The 21603-nt window shown below is 35.4% G+C and overlaps 1 protein-coding gene across 8 annotated transcripts in view; it reads right to left on the bottom strand.

Moving 5' to 3' along the window:
• The window catches only part of SSBP2 (single stranded DNA binding protein 2), a 311687-nt gene that overhangs the window by 13809 nt on the left and 276275 nt on the right, over positions 1 to 21603 (bottom strand). For all 8 annotated transcript variants that reach the window (XM_061424314.1, XM_061424315.1, XM_061424313.1 and 5 more), the window contains 5 exons: positions 12235 to 12270; positions 10404 to 10458; positions 6981 to 7051; positions 4123 to 4201; positions 1662 to 1690 (listed from right to left, as the gene is read on the bottom strand). In XM_061424314.1, coding sequence (XP_061280298.1) covers positions 1662 to 1690; positions 4123 to 4201; positions 6981 to 7051; positions 10404 to 10458; positions 12235 to 12270 — 270 coding nt within the window. The remainder of the gene's footprint in view (positions 1 to 1661; positions 1691 to 4122; positions 4202 to 6980; positions 7052 to 10403; positions 10459 to 12234; positions 12271 to 21603) is intronic.

The following is a 21603-nucleotide window of genomic DNA, read 5'->3' on the forward strand; positions in this document are numbered from 1 at the left end:
GTACACAATGGGCGGTCAGTTAATGCTGCAAGAATAAACAGTACATCATTAGGCAAGAGAATGTTACTAGCAGTAGACACAGTGTGATGGAAAAACTTGTTTCTGGGAATAGGAATGGAAAAATAAGCATAGATGGCATGGCAACAGATCTGATAGGAAGGTAGATTAGAAGATGGTATTTCATTTGTCACTATGGCCCTTAACAATTTTTAAAGTGCTTTATAATTACAAAGTACTTCCCCATGCAAAATTTTGTTTACATCTATGTAGTATACAAGGTTATGTTAGTGGAAGCTTTAGGAAGATGGCCTTAAGCAAACTGGATATTCCCACCTTTGTGTAAAATAAATTATCTTTAGATATTAGAATATGCTTCTCAAATTTAACTTCAGACATTTTACTGTGACCACAAAGCACAATTCAGCCAACATCAATTGTCAGATACCTAAGATAGCCAATATAATCATGGTCATCTGGTTTGTAAAGGTGCTTCCGAGAAAGAAGTCTCTAATGGAATTATACAATGAATCTTATTTTGAAAACAGTATTTTTGAAGGCTTACCTAATATAATTTCCCAGAGGAAAGATAGTGCCCATTGTATATATTTACCTATTTTTAGAAAAGAAAAAGAGCTTCCCAGTGGTTCCTAAACACAGACATCCAAACTGCATATCAAACTTCTCAGGCCAAGCACCCAAGCGATGCAGATATAATGTCAGGATGCCAGTTAAACTTCTCTCTCTCTTTCTCAATTTGAAGTCTTAATTTGGAAATATCCATAGCTCAACTTCATTTTACTTTTCTTGGCATCAGGAATTTTACTTTATTATACATGAATATAAATTCAAAGTGGAATTTAAAATGAAGGCATCCTTTAATGAATTTCTGTATTTATTGGTATAAAGCAGACTTCTGAGAGAGTCACTCTAGTGGTAGTTAATAATTAGTTCTTATCAGCCATTCTAAATATATATTTGACCCACAGAGAACTATTTTAAAATTCATCATGACCTAAAAACTATTTAGGTATTCTTCAAAAAATATAAGGCATCTCAGCAAAGGATTAATTTTAGATACTCAGATGATTGACAGGGGAAAAACATGGACATGTGCTATTAGAAGGGGAACTTTCCTACTTCTGTTAAGATAACTTCCCTCTAATTACTTTCTTACTGTATTTTATGCAACTATAATAATAATTAAGAACATCAGCAATGCCTGATAAGGGTTTGAATGACAAATGAGATGTAAAAATGTAATACTTAATGCATATAATAATCACTTTTTCAAATTTACCTCTTTTCATGTTGCTCTAGACTCCTTTACATTTTCAAGATTATCTAAACGATGTCAGTTTGCTTTACAAATGTGCAACATCATAATGCGATTAAACTGATTGTTATTCACTGGGTATCAGTTAATCATGTATATCACATCCTGTAAATGAATCTTAGCATGCTTTGAAACCTTAAAAGACTCATTTTACCCTTTCCCACAGATTATGTACATTAATATTTTAAACTTTTACTTAATTGTATCTCGCCTTCTACTTTCAAGCTCTTATTCAAGAACAAAATTCATAATGTTACTCTCATAATCTTAATAAGAGTTCTGTGTGGAATAAAATACAGATTAAAATCACAGAATATACAATACTCACCTTGGAAATACTGTCCATATCTCCTGAGCCTAAAACAAAATAGAGAAAAAAAGCCTTTATTAGGTAAATATTCTATTTATAAATTAAATATTCCTTTAATATGAACAAATGCAATAATCAGGTATACTGTATGTATTTTCCAATGTATGTCTCCTGGATTTTTGAATCTCAAAAAATTACTTTTTTCTATACTATGTGGTGAATAAGTATCATCTGATGGCAAATTCAAAGAATAATTGTAACTACTTCCCAATCATCTTTTTTTGTATAAAAAAATAACTATTGCTACCATAAATTCCTGAAAGCGAAAGAGCAGACATACATATCCTACTCAATTCAAAATTTTAACATGTGTATACTAATATACATATGTGTATATGTTTATAGATATGTAACTAGATAGCAAGAGAGAGATCTCTTTTCTGAAATGGTTCTATAAATCTGATAAAATGTAGAATGGGTACCTGCAACATGACCTGACAATATTCTGAACCACATTTCACTATAATAACCCAAATTGAAGCATTTTTACTATTAAAATTTTGGCAGCAATCAATAAGTGTGGCAATCCATCAAAAGTGAAAATGTCTTCAAAATATAATGTTGCAGTTTTATTTTAATTCTTAGGAAAAATGGACCATCAATACTAATTTATTTTTGTACCTAAGAAATGGAATCACAACTTAGGTAACAAAAATAATCAAATCCTTGCCACAGTTTTAGCTTTATTTTCAACTATTTACATAATTATCCTGGTATAAAAATATTGTATTTTAATAGCACAGCATTCAATAGACAGTCATAAAATGAGAGCCTATTAACATGATTAAGTTATAAACAAGCATAATAAGCTGTTAAATACTAAATGTATATGTAATTATGTAAAATATATAGTAATATTCATGATAGATAACAAGTAAATGTGAAACTATTCTGAAAATTCTATTCCAGTGAGTAATATAACTGAGAATCTTCTATGACCAAATGCTATCTTTTTACAAATGATATTACAGTGAAAAGACTGTAAAGTTAATTATTTTGCAATAAATTAGAACGTAAAATTCTAGAATGGTGCTGTCCAGTAGAATTTTGTGTGATGCTGGAACGTTTCTTTGTGCTGTCTGTCATGACAGCCATCAGCAAATGTGACTACATGCACTTGGTATGTAGCAGTGCGACGGAGGAACTGAATTTTGTGTTTAATTTAAAATCAGTCACACGTGACTAGTAAACACCGTAATGGGACTGTACAAATTAATATTTCGAAACCTAGAAAAATAAGTATATATCCTTAAAAGTAAAAAAAAAAAGTCTATCAAAGTGTAATTTCTTGATTACTGGAGTTACATAGTTTTTCAGAATATAAGAGGATGGTATTTCCTGGCCTAGGGTGAAAGTTAAAGGTGTTCAGTCATGTCTGACTCTTTGCAACCCCATGGACTATACAGTCCATGGGATTCTCCAGGGTAGAATACTGGAGTAGGTAGCTTTTCCCTTCTCCAGGGCATCTTCCCAACCCAGGGATCAAACCCAGGTCTCCCATACTGCAGGTGGATTCTTTACCAGCTGAGCCATAAGGGGACCTAGGGTGGGGTTGTGAAATCTGTGTAAACCTGAGTTACTCATGGGCATGGTTTCTCCAACTTAGGTAAAAGATGGTTCTTTTTCAGAGGAAAAAAATTAGCACAAACTCCAACCCCACTGTCAACTTTTAAAATAGTTTATGATATATGATGATGATAAACATACAGATATAAAATAAACATTTTTCCTTTATTTTTGCGTTTGGTCTGCCTACATATACAGTGTGCTGTGTGACCACATCAATTTTTTACCACTTGTTTCTAACTGTTGTGAACTTTTTGCTCACCTTGCAGGTAGCTGGCTTCATTTGGTAAGAAAACATCATTTATGAAGTATGTTTTCAACCATTATTTGCACTACTTGAAATCAGCTTTATTATGAATACAGACAGTATGGGCAGTGTTTTTTCTTAAGAGAATCAGTTTATCCACAATATGATAACCAGTTTTACTTTTTAAAAAGAGACAAACATTAAAAAGGAGAAACAAAATCAAGAAATTCTTGCAGAGCACTGAAGTTCTCTGAGACTATGTCTGTAGACCTTGGGAGATACCAAAGGCCCACTGGGAGGACTTCACAGTCCTCCAGGTGCCCAAAGCTGCAGCGTCTCTTTTTATTATAAGCACTCAGATTTTCATAGGTTAAAGGAAATACCTGTGAATATGAGCTTGGATAGAACAATTCTCACACATCTGAGTTTTCAAATGTTCTCCAGTAATCATAGCAAATATCCTATGGATTGAACTATCAGGTGTAGGTAAAAGCTGAAGCATTTCAAAACGAGCTCCTATACACAGAAGAACTTTGTAAATCATGGTATGTCAAATTAAGGTTTTGTTTTTAATTCATTTCTGAACATCAGATTTAATATCCTTACCTAAAGAGCCATTCATGTGATGTGACTCCATTCCTCCTAATCCACCCATAGGGCCATCTGACCCAGGGCCCATTGGAAACTATTTAAAAAATGGAAAAAATGACTGTGATCATAGTGAAAACAGTTGTTTATCTCAATGTCACAATATCTATCTTCAACACTGTAATATACTCCTACAGTTTATTTTCATTTACAAGTTATAGAGATTATTTTCCTAGATTTTCCCCCAGCTTTCTAGAATCTCTATCTGCACTGCTATTTCCCTTATTTCATCTTCTCTATGTTCTGGATCTTCAAGCTAATCCTTATCCATATCCAACTTTTCCTTAAGATATCCTTAACCAGAAAGCACATATATTTCAGTGCAAGTGAGAAGAGAAGTACTCTCTCCTATGCTGTTGACAAATTTTGCTATTATAAACCAGAGGTAATTCTTAAGAAGCTGTTAAAAGTATTGGCTTATTAATAAGAACAACTGAACATTATACATTTTTTCATAGCAGACAATCTCTCATTGTTCAAATGGACATAATAAATAATGTCATCTTGCAGGTTAAGTACATTTAGTGCCTTGGGGATAGCTGAATACACCTAAGTCGTCTTGGCAATCTCAACCACGTCAGTCTAGTGACAATTAGACATTCAAAAGCAGTTATATTTCACATTTTTTTACAGTAGTGTTACTTTATTTCCAAGTGAAACCTTACATCTGGAGTCTAGTACAACACACGTGTGAACAGATGTGCTGTGGTAGACTAGGTGGTGGAAAAGTCCATGACCCGCTGCTCAGTCTTTGCCTCAACTCCCTGGAATACTTGGGAGGAAGCTCAGACTCCACTTTGAAGATAGGCTATCTATAGTCACCTTATATTTACAGTTAAGATACTGAAAACACTTGTTCTTAAAATTTCTCATGCCCAAATAATTTCTTCCATGTTGTATGGTGGAGAATGTTGAATGCATGTATGTGTGTGGTGTATGTATGTCTATAGATGTGTGCCTATAGATGGGGTGGTGATGGTTACTCATCAAGGAGGCTTTAGGGGAAAAAACTGCCTCAGCAGACATGCTGTGTATCACCGACTCTGTGTGGAAATAACATGGCTTTCCATCACCGAGCTCACCCGTATCATATGCTTATACATCTTCCCAGGGTGATGCCAATTCTGTTGCCTAAAAGTATGGATTGTTATTTTCCAGTAACAACTTGGAATATGTATGCCTCTACTGAGAGGTCAGAGAAATTAACTTTGAACTTCTGTTTTTCAACCTTTTTTTCCCCGCCCCCCAAAGCATAGTTTAGATCTGGGCTGAGAAACTGGCGGCAGTGAAGCTAACAGCCTGTTCTCTTCCTTGGTTTGGTCCCTTTATCTGGCCATCACTGTGCTTTAAGCAACACTGACTGTAGGTATGATAATTCAAGCACAGAACACTGCAGTCCGAGCCCTCAACAGGCACTGGCTTTTACTACCCATGGCTCAAATAAATGATATTTGAAAGAATGACATGCTCATCGTCTACTTCTTTTGAATCTCTTCTCTTTGTACCACGTGAGAGAACCAGAATGGAACACACTTGGGTGATATCAGTTCAGCTGCCTGCAGAAATGTCTTCAGTACCATATGCTCTTGGTTTCCTCCCTTATTCCTTCCCTTTCAAATATCAAGTTTTAAGATATGAAATTGCGGTATGAAGTGCTTTTCTATATTTGTGCTGCATTTCTAAAATGAACATTGTTCATGATTGTATTCAATGTTTTTAAAATCTCTGTGAAAACACCTTTTAGACATTATTGACAGGAAACTTTTTTTTTTCCCTGAAAAAGAATCTATTTGATTATATAAAGGGAATACTGGTAACTGAAGGCAGTGCTGCTTAATAGAAATAAAATATGTAAAGTTCAAGTGTGAACTACGTAAATAAATTTGGATTTAGTAGCAGCCATCTTTAAAAAGTAAAAAGAAACAGGTAAAGTTAATTTTAATAGTTTTATTTAGTTATGTGATCAAAATTACCATTTCAAAATAGTCAATACAAAATTTTAATGAGATATTTTTTTTGTATAAGTCCTCAAAATCCAGGGTGTGTTTCATACTTGCAGAACACCTCAGTTTGGACTAGCCACATACCCCACCAGTGGCTTCAAGATTCCCTTTGTTGGCCTCACTGATAGGAAGCTCAGTTATAATATTTCATCCCCAGTTTTTGGTATACTTTGGGGAATTCTTTATACATGTTTTTACTTTTCTTTAATTTGAGCTACCTTTTATTCATATATATATATTAACTGTATTGTTATAAATATATTTTGTTAACATGTAGGTTTCATAGAGCAGTACCATTTTTCTGTAAGCATTTGTAGAAAAATCACAACCATATGCCTTATTAAAAATGCCCAAATTCTTTCTGTATAACTGCTTCAGTTCTATATTTAAACTCCAGATTTCAAAAATTTAAAGAAAAACAAGCATATTCAACTTCCTAATTTAGTTTTGAGTTTATCAGGAAAAAAGCACAACCACCTGAATAAGTTAATGATGTGCAAAATGAGGTGATCATAAACGCTTACACACTACCTGTCACCTTCAAATAGTCAATATAAATTATTAGATATTTGAGATAAGGCCACATACCAACATTTTATAATTAAGTTCCACTTTACATTTACATTATACTAATATTAAATCTATTGTTATGTATGTTATATATAATGTTTTTTTCCAACCCAGAACATATATTTTGATATCCAGTAAGGTCCTGGATAATAAAATACAAAGCCAGTATCAAGGAAAAGAAATGTACTTAGAGACTTGAGTCTTCAAATACATTCCAAAAATTTTTAAAAAAGGCATAGTTACATTAGGCCTGTTAGGTCCTGGAGGTACTGCATTCATTAAAGTATACATGTTGTCTCCAGAGTTGGTTGAATCTGAAACAAAATATTATTGAATTAATATCTTTCATTATAATTTACGCCCAAGTCATCACAAAATAATAATCAAAGATGATCTGGACACCTATGTATATTAATAGCTGTACCACTTGAAATAGTCATTATTGATGTTCAGAAACAAGTATCTGTAAGTCATTTTCTGACCCAGAAATTATTCTGAGGTCATAAATTAGGAATATTTACTTAATATATTACGAATAATCACTTGAATAGTCCAGGTCAAAAGGAATATCACTTTAAAAGTCTAAAAAATTATAGTAAACTTTTCCTTCTTTAAAAACAACATGAAAACCTTTTGACTTCTCTAAGCAATTTACATGAATACCTATAACAAAAATCTCTTAAAATTCAGATTTAGTAAATTTTTAGTTATTATTTATTAAGGTTTCTTAATATACCAATTTAAAAAATTTATTTAGCTAATAATAAAAGCTGGTGGAATATCCTGGCTTACTTCCCAAAGAAAGAGATTAGAACAAGATGATACAATGGGAATTAAAATTCTCTTGCTTGACGTAAAAGCCAGCTTTCATTAGTACAACTTCCAATAAAATTTTTTTCAGTCATTTTATTTTTGATTAATTATAATAAAAATAACTGTAGTGTATATCCATATAAATACATGTAACATATTACATTTCATGTCTATTACTAGTCCTAATTAAGTATCTGAGTATAGGTGTTTCTAATGTATAGCCTAAAGTGAAAGGCTTAATATTTTATATTTAGAAACTATTAGTTATAAAATGTTTTTCTATTTTCCCACAATTATATAATTCTCTTAAATAAAACATTGTAGGCCTCTACTTTGAAAAAGTTGTTTTACACTGATTTAAGGCAGAAGATAAAAATCATTTGCTTTCTTATGGCAATAATTGTAGAGTGAGAAATGGGCAATTACTTTTCCTCTTATTTTGTGATTATTACACATTAATTTATTATTTTAGAGTAAGATGCCATTTATCCTTTGTTTATAAACAGTGATCCATAATCCTAAGTATTATTTTTAACATCTAGATTAACAAATCATATTATTAAGAAAGTTGAAATGCCTACCTCTGGCTGACCTCTGTTTATACTAAGTAAGCTTCTAATCTACTTTTGTGGCCTGAAGTATTTTTACATTTTTATGTATACTATACGCTTGTCAACTCAGGCTACTTTTTCCTTCCTGCATATGTGCATCCTTTTCCATCACCTTATTTTTGTTCTTTTTCCTTCAAGTGGCTTCGCTACCCAGTCTCCACTTACTGAGATGACACTCTCTGTCTTCAAGGCCTACTGCCGATGAGACCTCTTCCAAGAAGTTTTAACTTCCCCTGATACTTAAAAGTGTGTGAGTGCATGCTTTGCATTATAGTTAATATTTTGTCTTATTCTTCCCTCCGGCTTCAAACTAGGTTATAAGTTCTCTGAGAGGAGGAAAGGGGCCATGTCTTACTCATATTGTATACTACAGACAATAAATACCTGCTAACTTAGATTCAACTCATGACATAAATGCTATCCCATAAAAACTTATCTTTCAGAAAAGCTGGGTTTGTTTTTTACACATAGGAAAACTTAATGGCTTTTCACCTTTATTAGTCTTACTAATTCTAGTAATTAACTTGAAAGGAAAATGGGCTGTATATTTTAAAATATGCAGAAAGAAAATTCATTGCTTTTAAGACTAATCAAAAGAATTTCATTTGAAAATGAAAAAACATTGAGGGAATAAGTTTGGTATTTTTTAGAAAATGTCTGATTTATATACCAAAAAACTGTAGATATTCTGGCACCTATTTTTTGGAGGCTGAGGCATACTGGCTTCATATTAGAGGACTGACTGATAAAGAATGAGTACATAAAAGAGCATGCAGAAAAGCCAGCAATACTGGTGGCAATTTTTGGCTTGAAAGGAAGAATTGATCAGATTATTTATCGCCTGCAGAGTTTAGTGTCACTCCAAAAATTTTCTTTAAGTACTGCAAGTGAAATATTTGTTAATCATATGCTACCTTCATAAATTAAACCCTAACTTTACCAAAAGGAATGCAAATGTGGGCAAGATGTTCAATTCATATAATTCTATCTTCAATGAATTCTGTTTCACTTCACTGAAGATGTTCTGAGGACAGAGATCTATGAAATATTTGTGATTCATTCCAAAGAGTTAGTGAACCAAAGTAAAATTCTGAACCAATCAAATTTCTGCTTTTTCTAAATTAAGGTTTCAAAACTTAAAAATACTTATTGGTATGATTAATGATACTTAATTTCAAACTTCTATATATCTTAGATTTCAACAAATTCATAAGATATGAATTTGAGTGCAACATAATAAAAATTATTTTCTAATTATAAAATTTTCCCACATATTTCATTACCCAGAAGTTGTGTAATATATTTAAAAATAATATTGTGATCACATTGCATTAAATCATGAACATTTCTCTGTGTCATTAAAAGTTTTATGACAGTAATCTTAATGGCTAAAGTTTTAGTCCATAAAACATAAAAATTTAAAAATATCACTAAAATTGGATTAGGCATGAAAGTTGTTTCTAGTCTACTGCTGGCTATATCAGGTGAGCATCACTGTACATGATTCTTGGGCTATACCTCAAATGATTTATAGTAGTAGGATTATGGAGTCAAATGGTGTGAACTTGTTCATGGCTCTTGCTACATGCTGCCAGGCACTTCTAAGAGGGGTGTACTATTAATATCACTAGAGGCCTCAAGACACAATACATTCACTAGTTTGTATTTAAGTCTCAAAGTAGAGAGGCATTTAAAATAATCATATTACATGATTCCAGGAATACTGCAGTATTTTAGTTTAAAAGATTAAAAAACTTCCCCCATTACATAGTGGATTAGCTAACTAATAAATACCTATAGACGTGCAGGATAAATGATGCTGATAGCACATCCACATCTATTTTAGACGCTAGAGACAATGAGTCGGATTTGCTGTATTAAACCTAGTGGGTCCGTTATGTCATGTGTTACTTGGGCAGAAATTTTCTCAGGCTGTGAGATTTGGATCTTTTCCACAGTTTCAAGCAAATTTCTAGTCAGATAAAATTATTGGGCAATTCATACAGATCAACAGTTTTCATTCTGGTTAAATCCGTTACCTACACAACAGAAGTGTTCTAAATGCTTAAAGTAATCGGAAAACAGTTACTGAAGAGCACTATTTCCTCCTGCTTGCTACCTCTACTCAACTTATGAAACCGCCAATGAGATAAAGGATACTACTAACTTTCCCTCATAACAGTTTCTGTACTCTATTATTTTACTCTGAGAAATACCCTTGTGGCTCATTCAATTACAGTACCTGCTGGACTAGGCATGATAGGTGTTCCTGGTGGCCCTCCACCTCCAGGAGGACCCTAAATAAGTACACAAAATGTCAGTGAAAATAAGGCATTGCATTTAATAAGATAAGGAAAAACAGAAGTTAGACTTTATCACAATCCAATTTGAAAACAGCAGAGGCAATATATTTTCTCCATAATTTACTTTCTTTGAATGCACAATCATTTCACTGTTATGCAAAATATAATTTAGCTTAAATATACTGAGATTGTTTTGACAAGTTTCTCAAAACAGTGAGCCTATAACACTGATTTATAATTCATGACTTAATCACATCAGGTATAATGAGGTTAAGGAGAAACGATTTAAGAGGGCCTTTACAAATCCATAAAATAGAAATAATTCATGTGTATTTGTATTTATGATTTAGTTTTCTGTAATTTTCTTGTATTTTGTATCATTGGTTTTTATAGGCATTTGAAAACCAAAAGATATTCATATGCTTTAAAAATATATTGATGCTATTTCTTCTTTCAGTCTCAACCACAACATCTCTGATGCACTGCACCTTCAGCCATCGCATCAATTAGAAGAGGTGATGCTGACTAATGTGAGGGCTCCTAAGGCTGTAGGTACAATCAGTTTGAAAGGGATGTTAGGTGACTCTAAAGTTAATTCAGTTATTTCACACAACCAAAATGGATAATTCAGGCAATGAGTTTGAGAATTTTCAGAGGGACATAGTCAAATTAACTTTTAAACAGCGAGGTTTTTGTTTCATTCTGAGTACACAGACATAGTCCACTAATTATTCCAAATAATACATGTATTGCTATTTACTAAACAGCTTGAATTTACTTTTAAATATGTCAAATTTACAATTTCATAAGACTATATATGAAGCGTATTTTTAATTGACTTTAAGAAAAAATAGGTTGTACCCAAACTTTTTAACTTTCATTTTGGTTTCATGGAGAACATGAAAAAAGTTACTTTCTTAGTTTGTACAGCTTAAGGGAATTCTGAGCACTAAGTCCGCAGGTCCAAAACCATCTGTGTTTCCGCTGTGCTCATAGAACACTGTCTCCATGGAAAGTAAAACCGATCAATTGATACTGATCTTCCAAAGGACTCTCTTTTCCTACTCTGGTTAACCACCGCCTATGAATATCTCCTTGGGAAAGATTTTCGGTTTTACCATTTATTCCTGCTTCTCTGCTAAACAGTATAACAAATTATGTTCTGTGATGGCCTTTAGACACAGCATGGATTCTAATGTGATGGTTAAAAGGTCATTTGTAAGTTCAAGAGATCATGTAAAACCCGCTGAATCGACAAATATAAATCATTGGACATTATTAACATGTACAAAATGATAAGTGCTCTTGATTTCTAACAGTGAAAATTAACACCCCTCTCCCAAATTATCAGTCGTCATTCTGCTATCGGATTCTCTTTGTGATTGGGAGAAAGTTTACTGTCTTATTAGACTCTGTGTATGGCAATGGGGTGGTGCAGGGGTGTAGATTATGAAGAACTACAAATTCAAGCATATCACTGTGTAACTGGGGGTGCTTCTTCATGATTGGACAGGGTATTGTACTGGCTTACAGAAACATATGCTGAAGTAAAACACAGTACTCAGGGCAATTTTGGCCAGATTGATAACTGTTTCACTAATGAACATCAACATATGTACTGAGGTTGGCAGACGAAACAACTCAATACAAATCAGATGTTCACTTCTTGGCCAATACACAGGGGCTCTTTTAACATCTGGACAACTATTTCATTGCCCAAATAAAACGTAACATCAATTCTTATGAGCAAACAAACCCAAATGTACTTACTACATAATTCCCAGGAGACGCTGAGGAGTATGGTATCTGGAACATGAACAGGACGAAAAATAGACATATTCTGATTCATGTGGCAGTAAGGAGACTGACCTAAAATGAATCTATTTTCTAACTTTTATCAAGTTTTAAAATTTATCACAAAGGATAATAAAGGATAAAGGCATTTATATATGTCTGAGTGCTAGAAAACTGAATAAAATGCAGACCTATCTTGAATTTATTAAAAAAGGGAAAGGATATTAGTCAAGAAGAATTTAGACAGAATTACAGTTTCAAATTATATTGCTTTCAGGGCAGTTATACTCACTGCTTGATACTAGTGACACTTATTCTATTATTAGAAAGATATATATTTGTGCAGGTAAAAACCAGAAACCAGAATTTTTCAAATTAGTAGATTTTACAGATGCCATTTCTAATTTATGTGCATCTGGGATACATTATTTTTTTAGAGACAGGTTTCAGGCTACTATATTCATGCAGTATGGGTCAATACTTGACATATAAACCTGTTTCCCCTTTTCCTTTCTAACTAGCTTCTAGAAAACAATATAATGAATGCAAAATATTTTGCTAATTTAAGTCTCCGAGGACTACTAATTTGTGGGGATCAAATATGGGTAACATATTCCCTCATTCCCTTCAAATCAAGCTCTTAACCAAGCTCTTTTCTAGAGATTACAAGGTATTAATATGACATTGCTATGAAAATTTAAGAAATGAAAACTGGAAAACATATATTTAAAAATAACTCCTTAAGTGTGGATATTAATAGAGAAGTTGATCCAAATATTCTTTTTTTCACACAAGCTCACTAGCTTACATCTTTCATCTTCACATCTAGAAGAGATATTTTTGCCTTATTCTGAAAAAAGCCAGTAAATTACTATCGTCTTGGAGTAAGACAGCCAGGGCTAAAATAGGACCTTAAGAATGGTGAAAAGATTATAGTGTCTGTACCTAAATGCTCCCTCTACATCAATATCTTCCTTCTAATTAAACATAAAAATAATATGAAATCATAAAGCAGAAAGACAACAAAGCTATACTTTTTCTAATGATTTTAACATTCAGTTATTTGAAAACTCTCCTCATTGTTTGATGCCCTTGTTTGGCTTTAAGCCCAGACCACAGGCGTCTGAGCCTCTGCTTGGGCCACTTTCTGTGTAACTCAGCACCGCACACGGCCATTACTGAGTGCTCAGTATTGTTAGTGGTGGTGATTGTGTCTGTGAGTATCAGGATCGCTATGGCACTGTACATTTACTCGACTGGGTGAATGAATACAGCTTTGCTCTCTTGGGTCTTTTGCAGTTCATGATCAATCATCCATCCTCTGCTATTTATTTTAAATACGTGTCCCTGCTGTCTCCAAATCACCAACTTATCTGCCGGCTCCAGTTTTCATTTCCTTATAACTTAAACACCAGGCTCATGTTCTTTCTGTCTCTATTGCCTACTGTCATCCTTAAGCAACTTCAAGATATGATCTAACAATTCCAATACTCTTGCCTTGAGAATTCCATTTGTCCATGGGAGACTGGTGGGCTACAGTCCATGGAGTCACAAAAGAGTCAGACATGACTTAGCGATCGAAAAAACCACTCTTTAGATGTTAGGAACACACTCACTGCCTTTACTTTACAGAAATACCCTCCCCGTGCCCCTCCCCCAAGCCCAGTTTTTTTCCATATATGAGCATGACTACATCCTAAAAGTTTTGCACAGAGATCTAAGATCTAAACAACTTTCCTGACTGACATCTTTCTTGTTCTTCATGACACTCACAAACAACACTCTATATTCCAACCAGAATCTTATCCCATCACAATTCCAGCATTTTCTTTCTCTCTCTCATATCTTAAATTCATTATCCTGAAGTCTACTTTGTTAATTCCCAACTCTTTTTTGATCATCCTCTAGCCAACTTTTCTGTTTTATAGTAGAGAGTGCCTGGCAAGGAAAACAAAACAAGCTTGACAAGGTCCAACACGTGATCATGTTCTCCAGCTTTAACCTAGTTTTCACTAACAGCTGGAAGCATTTTGGCTCAGCTGTTATGGAAGCTCCAAAGTATTCTAGAGGTGTGCTGTAAACTTGAGGGAAAAACTCCAAATCTGTAGTATGTGCCAATTTATGCTGTGTAAATATTCCTATAAGGCAGATTTCAAGCTACCAATGATTTTAACAATCAGCTGACAAAGTTCCTGAATTTTTAACAACTGACTTTTGTGAACTGGCCCTTACTGGTGGTTTGACTATCCTGAGTTAGTACTTTGTCCTTTGGTCATACATCAAAGCCATCAAATTACTGCTATGCCTTCATCTTCAACTAAACACTATAAACACTATATAAACATTATTTATAGATTTAAAATTTCATCCATTCATCTCAGGTAGGGGGAAAAGAAGTCTTTATTTCCAAAGTTAGCCCCTCTTGAACATCTCATTCTCACAAGTACTAACTTCTCCCTCTTCATGGTTTCTTCAAACACCATTAAATATAATAAACATTTAAAACTACTTTAAAAAGTTTGTTACCCCCTCCAGTTCAGTTTATTTCCATTTTTGCCCTGTCAAGCTCTTGTACTCACTGTTTTCTACCTCGTAGTCCTTGCCCTCATTCAGAGAAGAGGAGCATTTGGGCTCTTATCCCTAGCACTTTACGGAATCTGAACTCTCATAAATAACAGCAGTGTCTGTCAGCCTAGTCTGAGAGACCAAATACAACAACGACAGAAGCAGTACTATGTGGGCACAGAAGATGTATCTGAGCTGGGAAACTGGGAATAGGAGAGAGAGTGGGGGTCCATTACAGGACAAAGAGAAGGATCGGCATTTAATAAACAAATGTGAAAGTACTCACAGTTCATTAGGGAAACGGTATGTAGTTTTACAGTTGTTGCAGTGTGGGACTTACAGGCGATTGTGGTAAGTGATGAGGCTACATGGTCAGGCTAAATCTATGCTGTTGCAAACAGCAGGTTTTGAGAGACATGTTCAAATTTACGTATTTTAGTAAGATAACTCTACAGGCATCGTGGAGCATGAATACAAGTTAGGAGAATATTGCAAAAAGTCTAGGCAAGAGATGATAAAAAGAGTTCTAGGCAATGCTGATTAAGATAAATAGGGATAAGAGAATTTGACAGACTTTGCAAATGTACTCTGCAGGGCTTGGGGACAAACTGGGTGAGAAGTTAAGGAAATTCCAAGGTTTCCAACATGCTGATGTTGGTGGGTGGATGATGGTGCTACTAACTCATATATAGGGAGTTTAGGAAGCAGGGGACAGGTTTGGGGAATGTCTGATATTGTATTCAAAAGCTCTAGTAGACACTGAGTTAAAACCAATCAACAGATATTTAGAAGTAGTGGTTAAGAATTCATTGGAGATCAGGACAAGAGATAAAGTTTCAATTAACTAAATCCCCATTGTGTGCCATGCACAATACTTACTATAGGATTTGATTATGTTTAGGTATCGAAACTAAATGATAGTTTCGTTAGTTGAAAATGTTAAACTGAAAAAAAGCCCAAGATTGGAATTAAAGAACATTACCAATTAAAAAGGGTAGATAATGGTATACTAATGCATATACATGGAATCTAGAAAGATGGTACCAAAGAATGTATTTGCAGGGTAGCAATGGAAAAAGAAACATAGAGAACAGACTTACGGACATGGGGAGAGGGGAGGACAGGGTGAGATGTATGGAGAGAGTAACATGGAAACTTACATTACCATATGTAAAATAGATAGCCAATGGGAATTTGCTGTATGGCTCAGGAAACCCAAACGGGGGCTCTGTATCAACCTAGAGGGCAGGGAGATGGGAGGGAGGTTCAAGAGGGAGGGGATATATGTATACCTATGGCTGATTCATACTGAGGTTTGACAGAAAACAAAACAAAATTCTGTAAAGTATCTTTCAATTAAAAAATAAATTAACTTAAAAAAAAAGGGTAGATAATGTGACTGGAGGAAAACCTGGAGAAAATATTCTATAAAATGTCAAGGCAGACTTTTAAGAAGCAAGAAGTGGGAGCAGGCTGGCTAGGAAATGCCTAAACTGGGCTTACTTTTGAGCCTTACTGGGCTTGTCTTTCAACTTCTCTGTGACACACCCAAGAATAAATAATATAAAGGAATATGCTAGTGCAAATATGGAAGAAAACATTACTTAAATGAAGAAAAGAAATCAACAGACATTTAAAACAAAACCAAGGTGTAGAATATTTCAAAGTTCAGGTATGATGACAGAAAATAAGTCCTTAGTTTTGCTAAGTGGAAGATCACTAGGAACTGAAACGGTTGAGTTTAACCGATCTTCGTCCATCACCTGCTGTATTTCTGGCATTGCACGGCTGCACAGGAATGAAGAGGAGGGGTATCAAGGAATCCACTGCCCAGGAGAATGGTGGTGACAGAGTCAGTGTGGGAGATGCGGGACTGTGGTTTGACACTGATGAAGGGTTGAGAGAAGTCTTCTCTCGGTTATCCCTTCCAACTCTAGAAGAGAGAAAGACTGGGGGTTTTAAGGTTGTCCCGGGATTTGTTAATTGGCACACTGTTAGGCAAAGTTCCAACCAATGGAAAGGGATAGATGAAGACTCCTTTAAAAAATGAAAGAGCAAGATATGTAGAAACATGAAGAGGTGGGATAAAGAGACCAGACCAAATGGCTAGCATTGAGAACACTACTAAGACAAGAGGAAAGAAATATGATTAAAGGTCTGATAATACTGAAGTGTAGAATTTGAAGAATGTGAGTCTGATGTTTACTTTTTTTTCCCCACCGTAAAATAAGAGACAAGTTTAGCTGATAGAAAAGGGGCCAAGGATAAGGAATGTAGGAAGGGCATGTGACTAGGGAAAAATAAAAAACTGCTGGTCACACATCAGCGGGTACTCAGCAGAGGTTGAACGTTACAGGTTTGTTATAATGCATTAAGCACAATTACAGAAACACACATTAGGCATTGTAGAAGAATCAAAGGTGTTGCTTTACAAATTCTTGAAATTTAACATTCCAATAACAAAGCTCACAGCCTACGCTCTAAGCCTGCGTTTCCCCCATGTCCTCATTTCACTCTGTGTTACTCCCATCCTCCTCGATGATGATGTTGGGTTGCTACATCATGTCCAGCTCTTTGTGAACCCATGGACTGCAGCATGCCAGGTTCCTCTGTCCTCCACTATCTTCCAGAGTCTGCTCAAATTCCTGTCCATTGAGTTGGTGATGCTCTCTAACCATCTCATCCTCTGCTACCCCCTTCTCCTTTTGCCTTCAATCTTTCCCAGGAGCAGGGGCTTTTCTAGTGAGTCAGCTCTTTGCCTCAGGTGACCAGAATACTGAAGCTTCAGCTTCAGCACCAGTCCTTCCAATGAATACTCAGGGTTGATTTCCTTTAGGATTGACTGGTTTGGTCTCCTTGCAGTCCAAAGGACTCTCAAAAGTCTTCTCCAATACCACAATTCAAAAGCATTAATTCTTTAATGCTCAGCCTGTTATATGGTCCAACTCTCACATCTGTACAAGACTACTGGAAAAACTTTTATAGCTTTGCTTATATGGACTTTTGTTGGCAAAGTGATGTCTCTGCTTTTAAACATAGTGTCTAGGTTTGTCATAGCTTTTCTTCCAAGGAGCAAGAGTCTTTTAATTTCATGGCTGCAGTCACTGTCTACAGTGATTTTGGAGCCCAAGAAAATAAAATCTGTCACTGTTTCCACTTTCCCACCTTCTATTTACCATAAAATGATGGGACTGGATGCCATGATCTTAGTTTTTGAAAGTTGAGTTTTAAGCCAGCTTTTTCACTCTCTTCTTTCACCCTCATCAAGAGACTCGTTAGTTCCTCTATGCTTCCTGCAATTAGTGGTATTATCTGCATATCTGGGGTTGTTGGTATTTCTCCTGGCAATCTTGATTCCAGCTTGTGAGTCATACAGCCTGGCAGGATGTACCCTGCATATAAGTTAAATAAGCAGGTGACAATATACAGCTTAGTTGTACTCTTTTCCCAATTTTTAATCAGTCCATAGTTCCATGTACAGTTCTAACCGTTGCTTCTTGATCTGCATACAAGGTTTCTCAGGACACAGGTGTAAGGTGGTCTGGTATTCCCATTTCTCTAAGAATTTTCCACAGTTTGTTGTGATCCACACAATCAAGGACTTCAGAATAGTCAATGAAGCAGAACTAATGTTTTTCTGGAATTCCCTTGCTCTCTCCATGATCCATTGAATGTTGGCAACTTGATTTCTGGTTCTCTGCCTTTTCTAATGCCAGCTTGCACATATGGAATTTCTTGGTTTATGTACTGTTGAAGCCTAGCTTGAAGGATTTTGAGCATAACATTAATAGCATGTGAAATGACTGCAATTGTATGGTAGCTTGAATATTCTTTGGCATTGCCCTTCTTCGGGAATGGGATGAAAACTGACCTTTTCCAGTCCTGTGGCCACTGCTGAGTTTTCTAAATTTGCTGACATATTGAGTGCAGCACTTTAACAGCATCATCTTTTAGGATGTGAAATAGCTCAGCTGGAATTCTGTCATCTCCATTAACTTTATTTGCAGTCATGCTTCCTAAGGCCCACTTCACACTACAGGATATCTGGCTCTAGGTGAGTGACCAAACCATCATAATTATCTGGGTCATTAAGACATTTTGTATAGTTCTGTACATTCTTGCCACCTCTTCTTAATTTTCTTTTGCTTCTGTCCTTTATCATGCCCATCCTTGTTTGAAATGTTCTCTTGACATCTCCAATTTTTTCCGATCTCTTTCCAAAAGAGCTCTAATCTTTCCCGTTCTATTGTTTCCATCTATTTCTTTGCACTTGTTCACTGAAGAAGGTCTTCTTATCTGTCTTTGCTATTCTTTGGAATCTGCATTCAACTGGGTATATCTTTCCCTGAAAACTAGTCTCAAAGACCTGAAATCACCTTCAACTTCATTTCTTTATCTCTAAATCCAACAATCACCAGTTGTTTTTGATGACATGTGTCACATTTTTATCTCCTCCATCCTTTCTCCACTGCTCTACCTCAGACTGGCAGCATTTTGTAAGGCCCGTTACTCTACTCTTTCAATATTGTTTCCCTATGTATCCATTTTATATACTATCATCCTAAAACAAAATTCTGTTCCACACAGATGATAATTCCAGATTTTTCAGCATTCAAAGCCCTGAACACATCATGGTCCATCTTTCTTTTTCCAGCTTTGCTGCCTTCTCTGCCTTCCAAAGCTATGTTCCAGCCACTAAGAATCGAATATTTTTTCCTCACACATTTCCTACAATCCCTCTTCTCTTTACTTTTGTCCAGGCTTTTCTCTACCTCCAGTCACCAGAATTTCCCCAGCATAATTAATCTTTTCCCTCCACCCCTCCCCCATATACTATACAAAATATCCATTAAGATGAAAATGCAGATGTAGAAGATAAGACCAGAGAGCTAGAAGATCAGAATCATAGAACTACACAAATCTCTTATTTGACAGATAATAAAAATTAAGGCCACATGTTTGTCTGGTTAAGCTAGACAGAAAACTCAAGAGATGTGACGACAATCCAAAAATCCTGAAATATTCTGACTCCTAGTATTTATGATTGGTGCCATGGTAGATGAATAGCAGAATACCTAGAGGTTCTCTTTGGCTTTATTAAAAAATGATTAGCTAAGTAGCTTAACATTTTATTTTAGCTAAGGAGTTTTCATCAACTGTGAAATTCAAAACTACCTTATATGCACTGAAATTCAGTTCACTAGAAACCAGGGAGGGGAACATTCTCTGTGTCACTGTAAAGCTGAAAATGTTCTTTTATTTTTTAGTGCTCTTTTAAAAAAATGAGCATCTATTTTTAATAGGGCAAAGCTCCTACCTGGAGTAAAATATTTGTATTTCTCTTGGGCTTAATCACTCTAGTAGATCCTTATTTTTCCTTACAGGAGTTTTCTCTGTTTCCTGTCCAGTTAGTGAGTTGAGGAATACAGTGCTGTACTGATCATCTGTTGTTTCTGCTCAGCCCCTCTTCTGCCAATTGTTCCCTGCATTTTCTTTGAACCATATCGCCCTTATTTTTCCATGTGGTTCAGGCGGGGCTCAGGGGGTTGAGTGAGTGAGCCGGGCCTGGTGGATAGAGCACTGTACCCCCGGGTCATAGCTGGTTCATGAATAAGCCTATGTATCCAAGCTGAGCAAATCTACTTCAGTTAGTTACTTCCAGTACCTGTGCTTAACTGATGAGAGTTGTGCTCTTTTGTGCTTAACAGGGAGCTGAGGATACAAATCTGGAGCCTCACACAGCCTTCTTGCCAGACTCGTGGAACAAGGGTAAGCGGTGAATAGGGACAGGGTCCTGATGGTGTTATGTGAACCCTGGAGCCAAATGTGTCCCCCAGCAAATTTATATCTGGACTTTTCAGATACATGATCCAGTAGTATTTTCCTTCAGTATGAGCCTAGTTAGGTTGGTACATATAATCAAAAGTATCTCCTGACAAAGCTAATTCAGGTATTTTTGATAAAAGTGCTTGCTACTTTATGATTAGAACCTGTTCTACAGTTCAGCTCAAATGTACAGTTCTTTGTGAAAAACATAAAAAATAAAAAGGTTGGCAGACTTGTAAGTTTCCAAGTAAGAATCAGAGGCCAATACTGTTATACTCAGCATAAGGGAAGTTAAAAGTAAAAATCATATTATCTGAATTAAAAATATAAATTTAAAAAATAATTTTATTTAGTTTTGGCTGCACTGAGTCTTTGCTGCTTAGTGCAAGCTTTCTCTAGTTTTGGTGAGCGGGGCTACTCTTCGTTGCATAGTAGACTCTGTGTGTGGGGTTTATGGCTGTAGTACATGGGCTCAGTAGTTGTGGCTCGCAGGTTCTAGAGTTTCAGGATCAGCAGTTGGTGCAGGGGTTTGGTTGCTCCTCAGTATGTGGAATCTTCCTGGACCAGAGACTGAAGCCATGTCCCCTGAGTTGGCTGGCAGATTCTTATCCACTGTGCCACCGGGTAAGTCCCATAAATTGGTTTTAAAAAATGTTTCTCCTGCTGCCATGTAAAGGGGTGCCAAAAGATTTTTGTTCGAAACATATATGACAAAACTATGTGAAGATACAGATTACACAGATAAATAAATTTATTGTGGATAATGGTAGGCAGACTTCTTACTTTCAGAGAAGTGAATAAACAACATGGAAAGCAGGAAGTCTAGAATGAACTCTGTCGTATTGAATTACAGTTGAAGCACCAGTGTGCACTCATGGTTTTCTGCTTTTAAATTTTATTGGACTTTAGCTGATTTACAGTAGTGTTAGTTTCAAGTGTACCGCAAAGTGATTC

The sequence above is a fragment of the Bos javanicus genome, chromosome 7 (assembly GCF_032452875.1).
Source record: "Bos javanicus breed banteng chromosome 7, ARS-OSU_banteng_1.0, whole genome shotgun sequence".
Classification (NCBI taxonomy): Eukaryota; Metazoa; Chordata; class Mammalia; order Artiodactyla; family Bovidae; genus Bos; species Bos javanicus.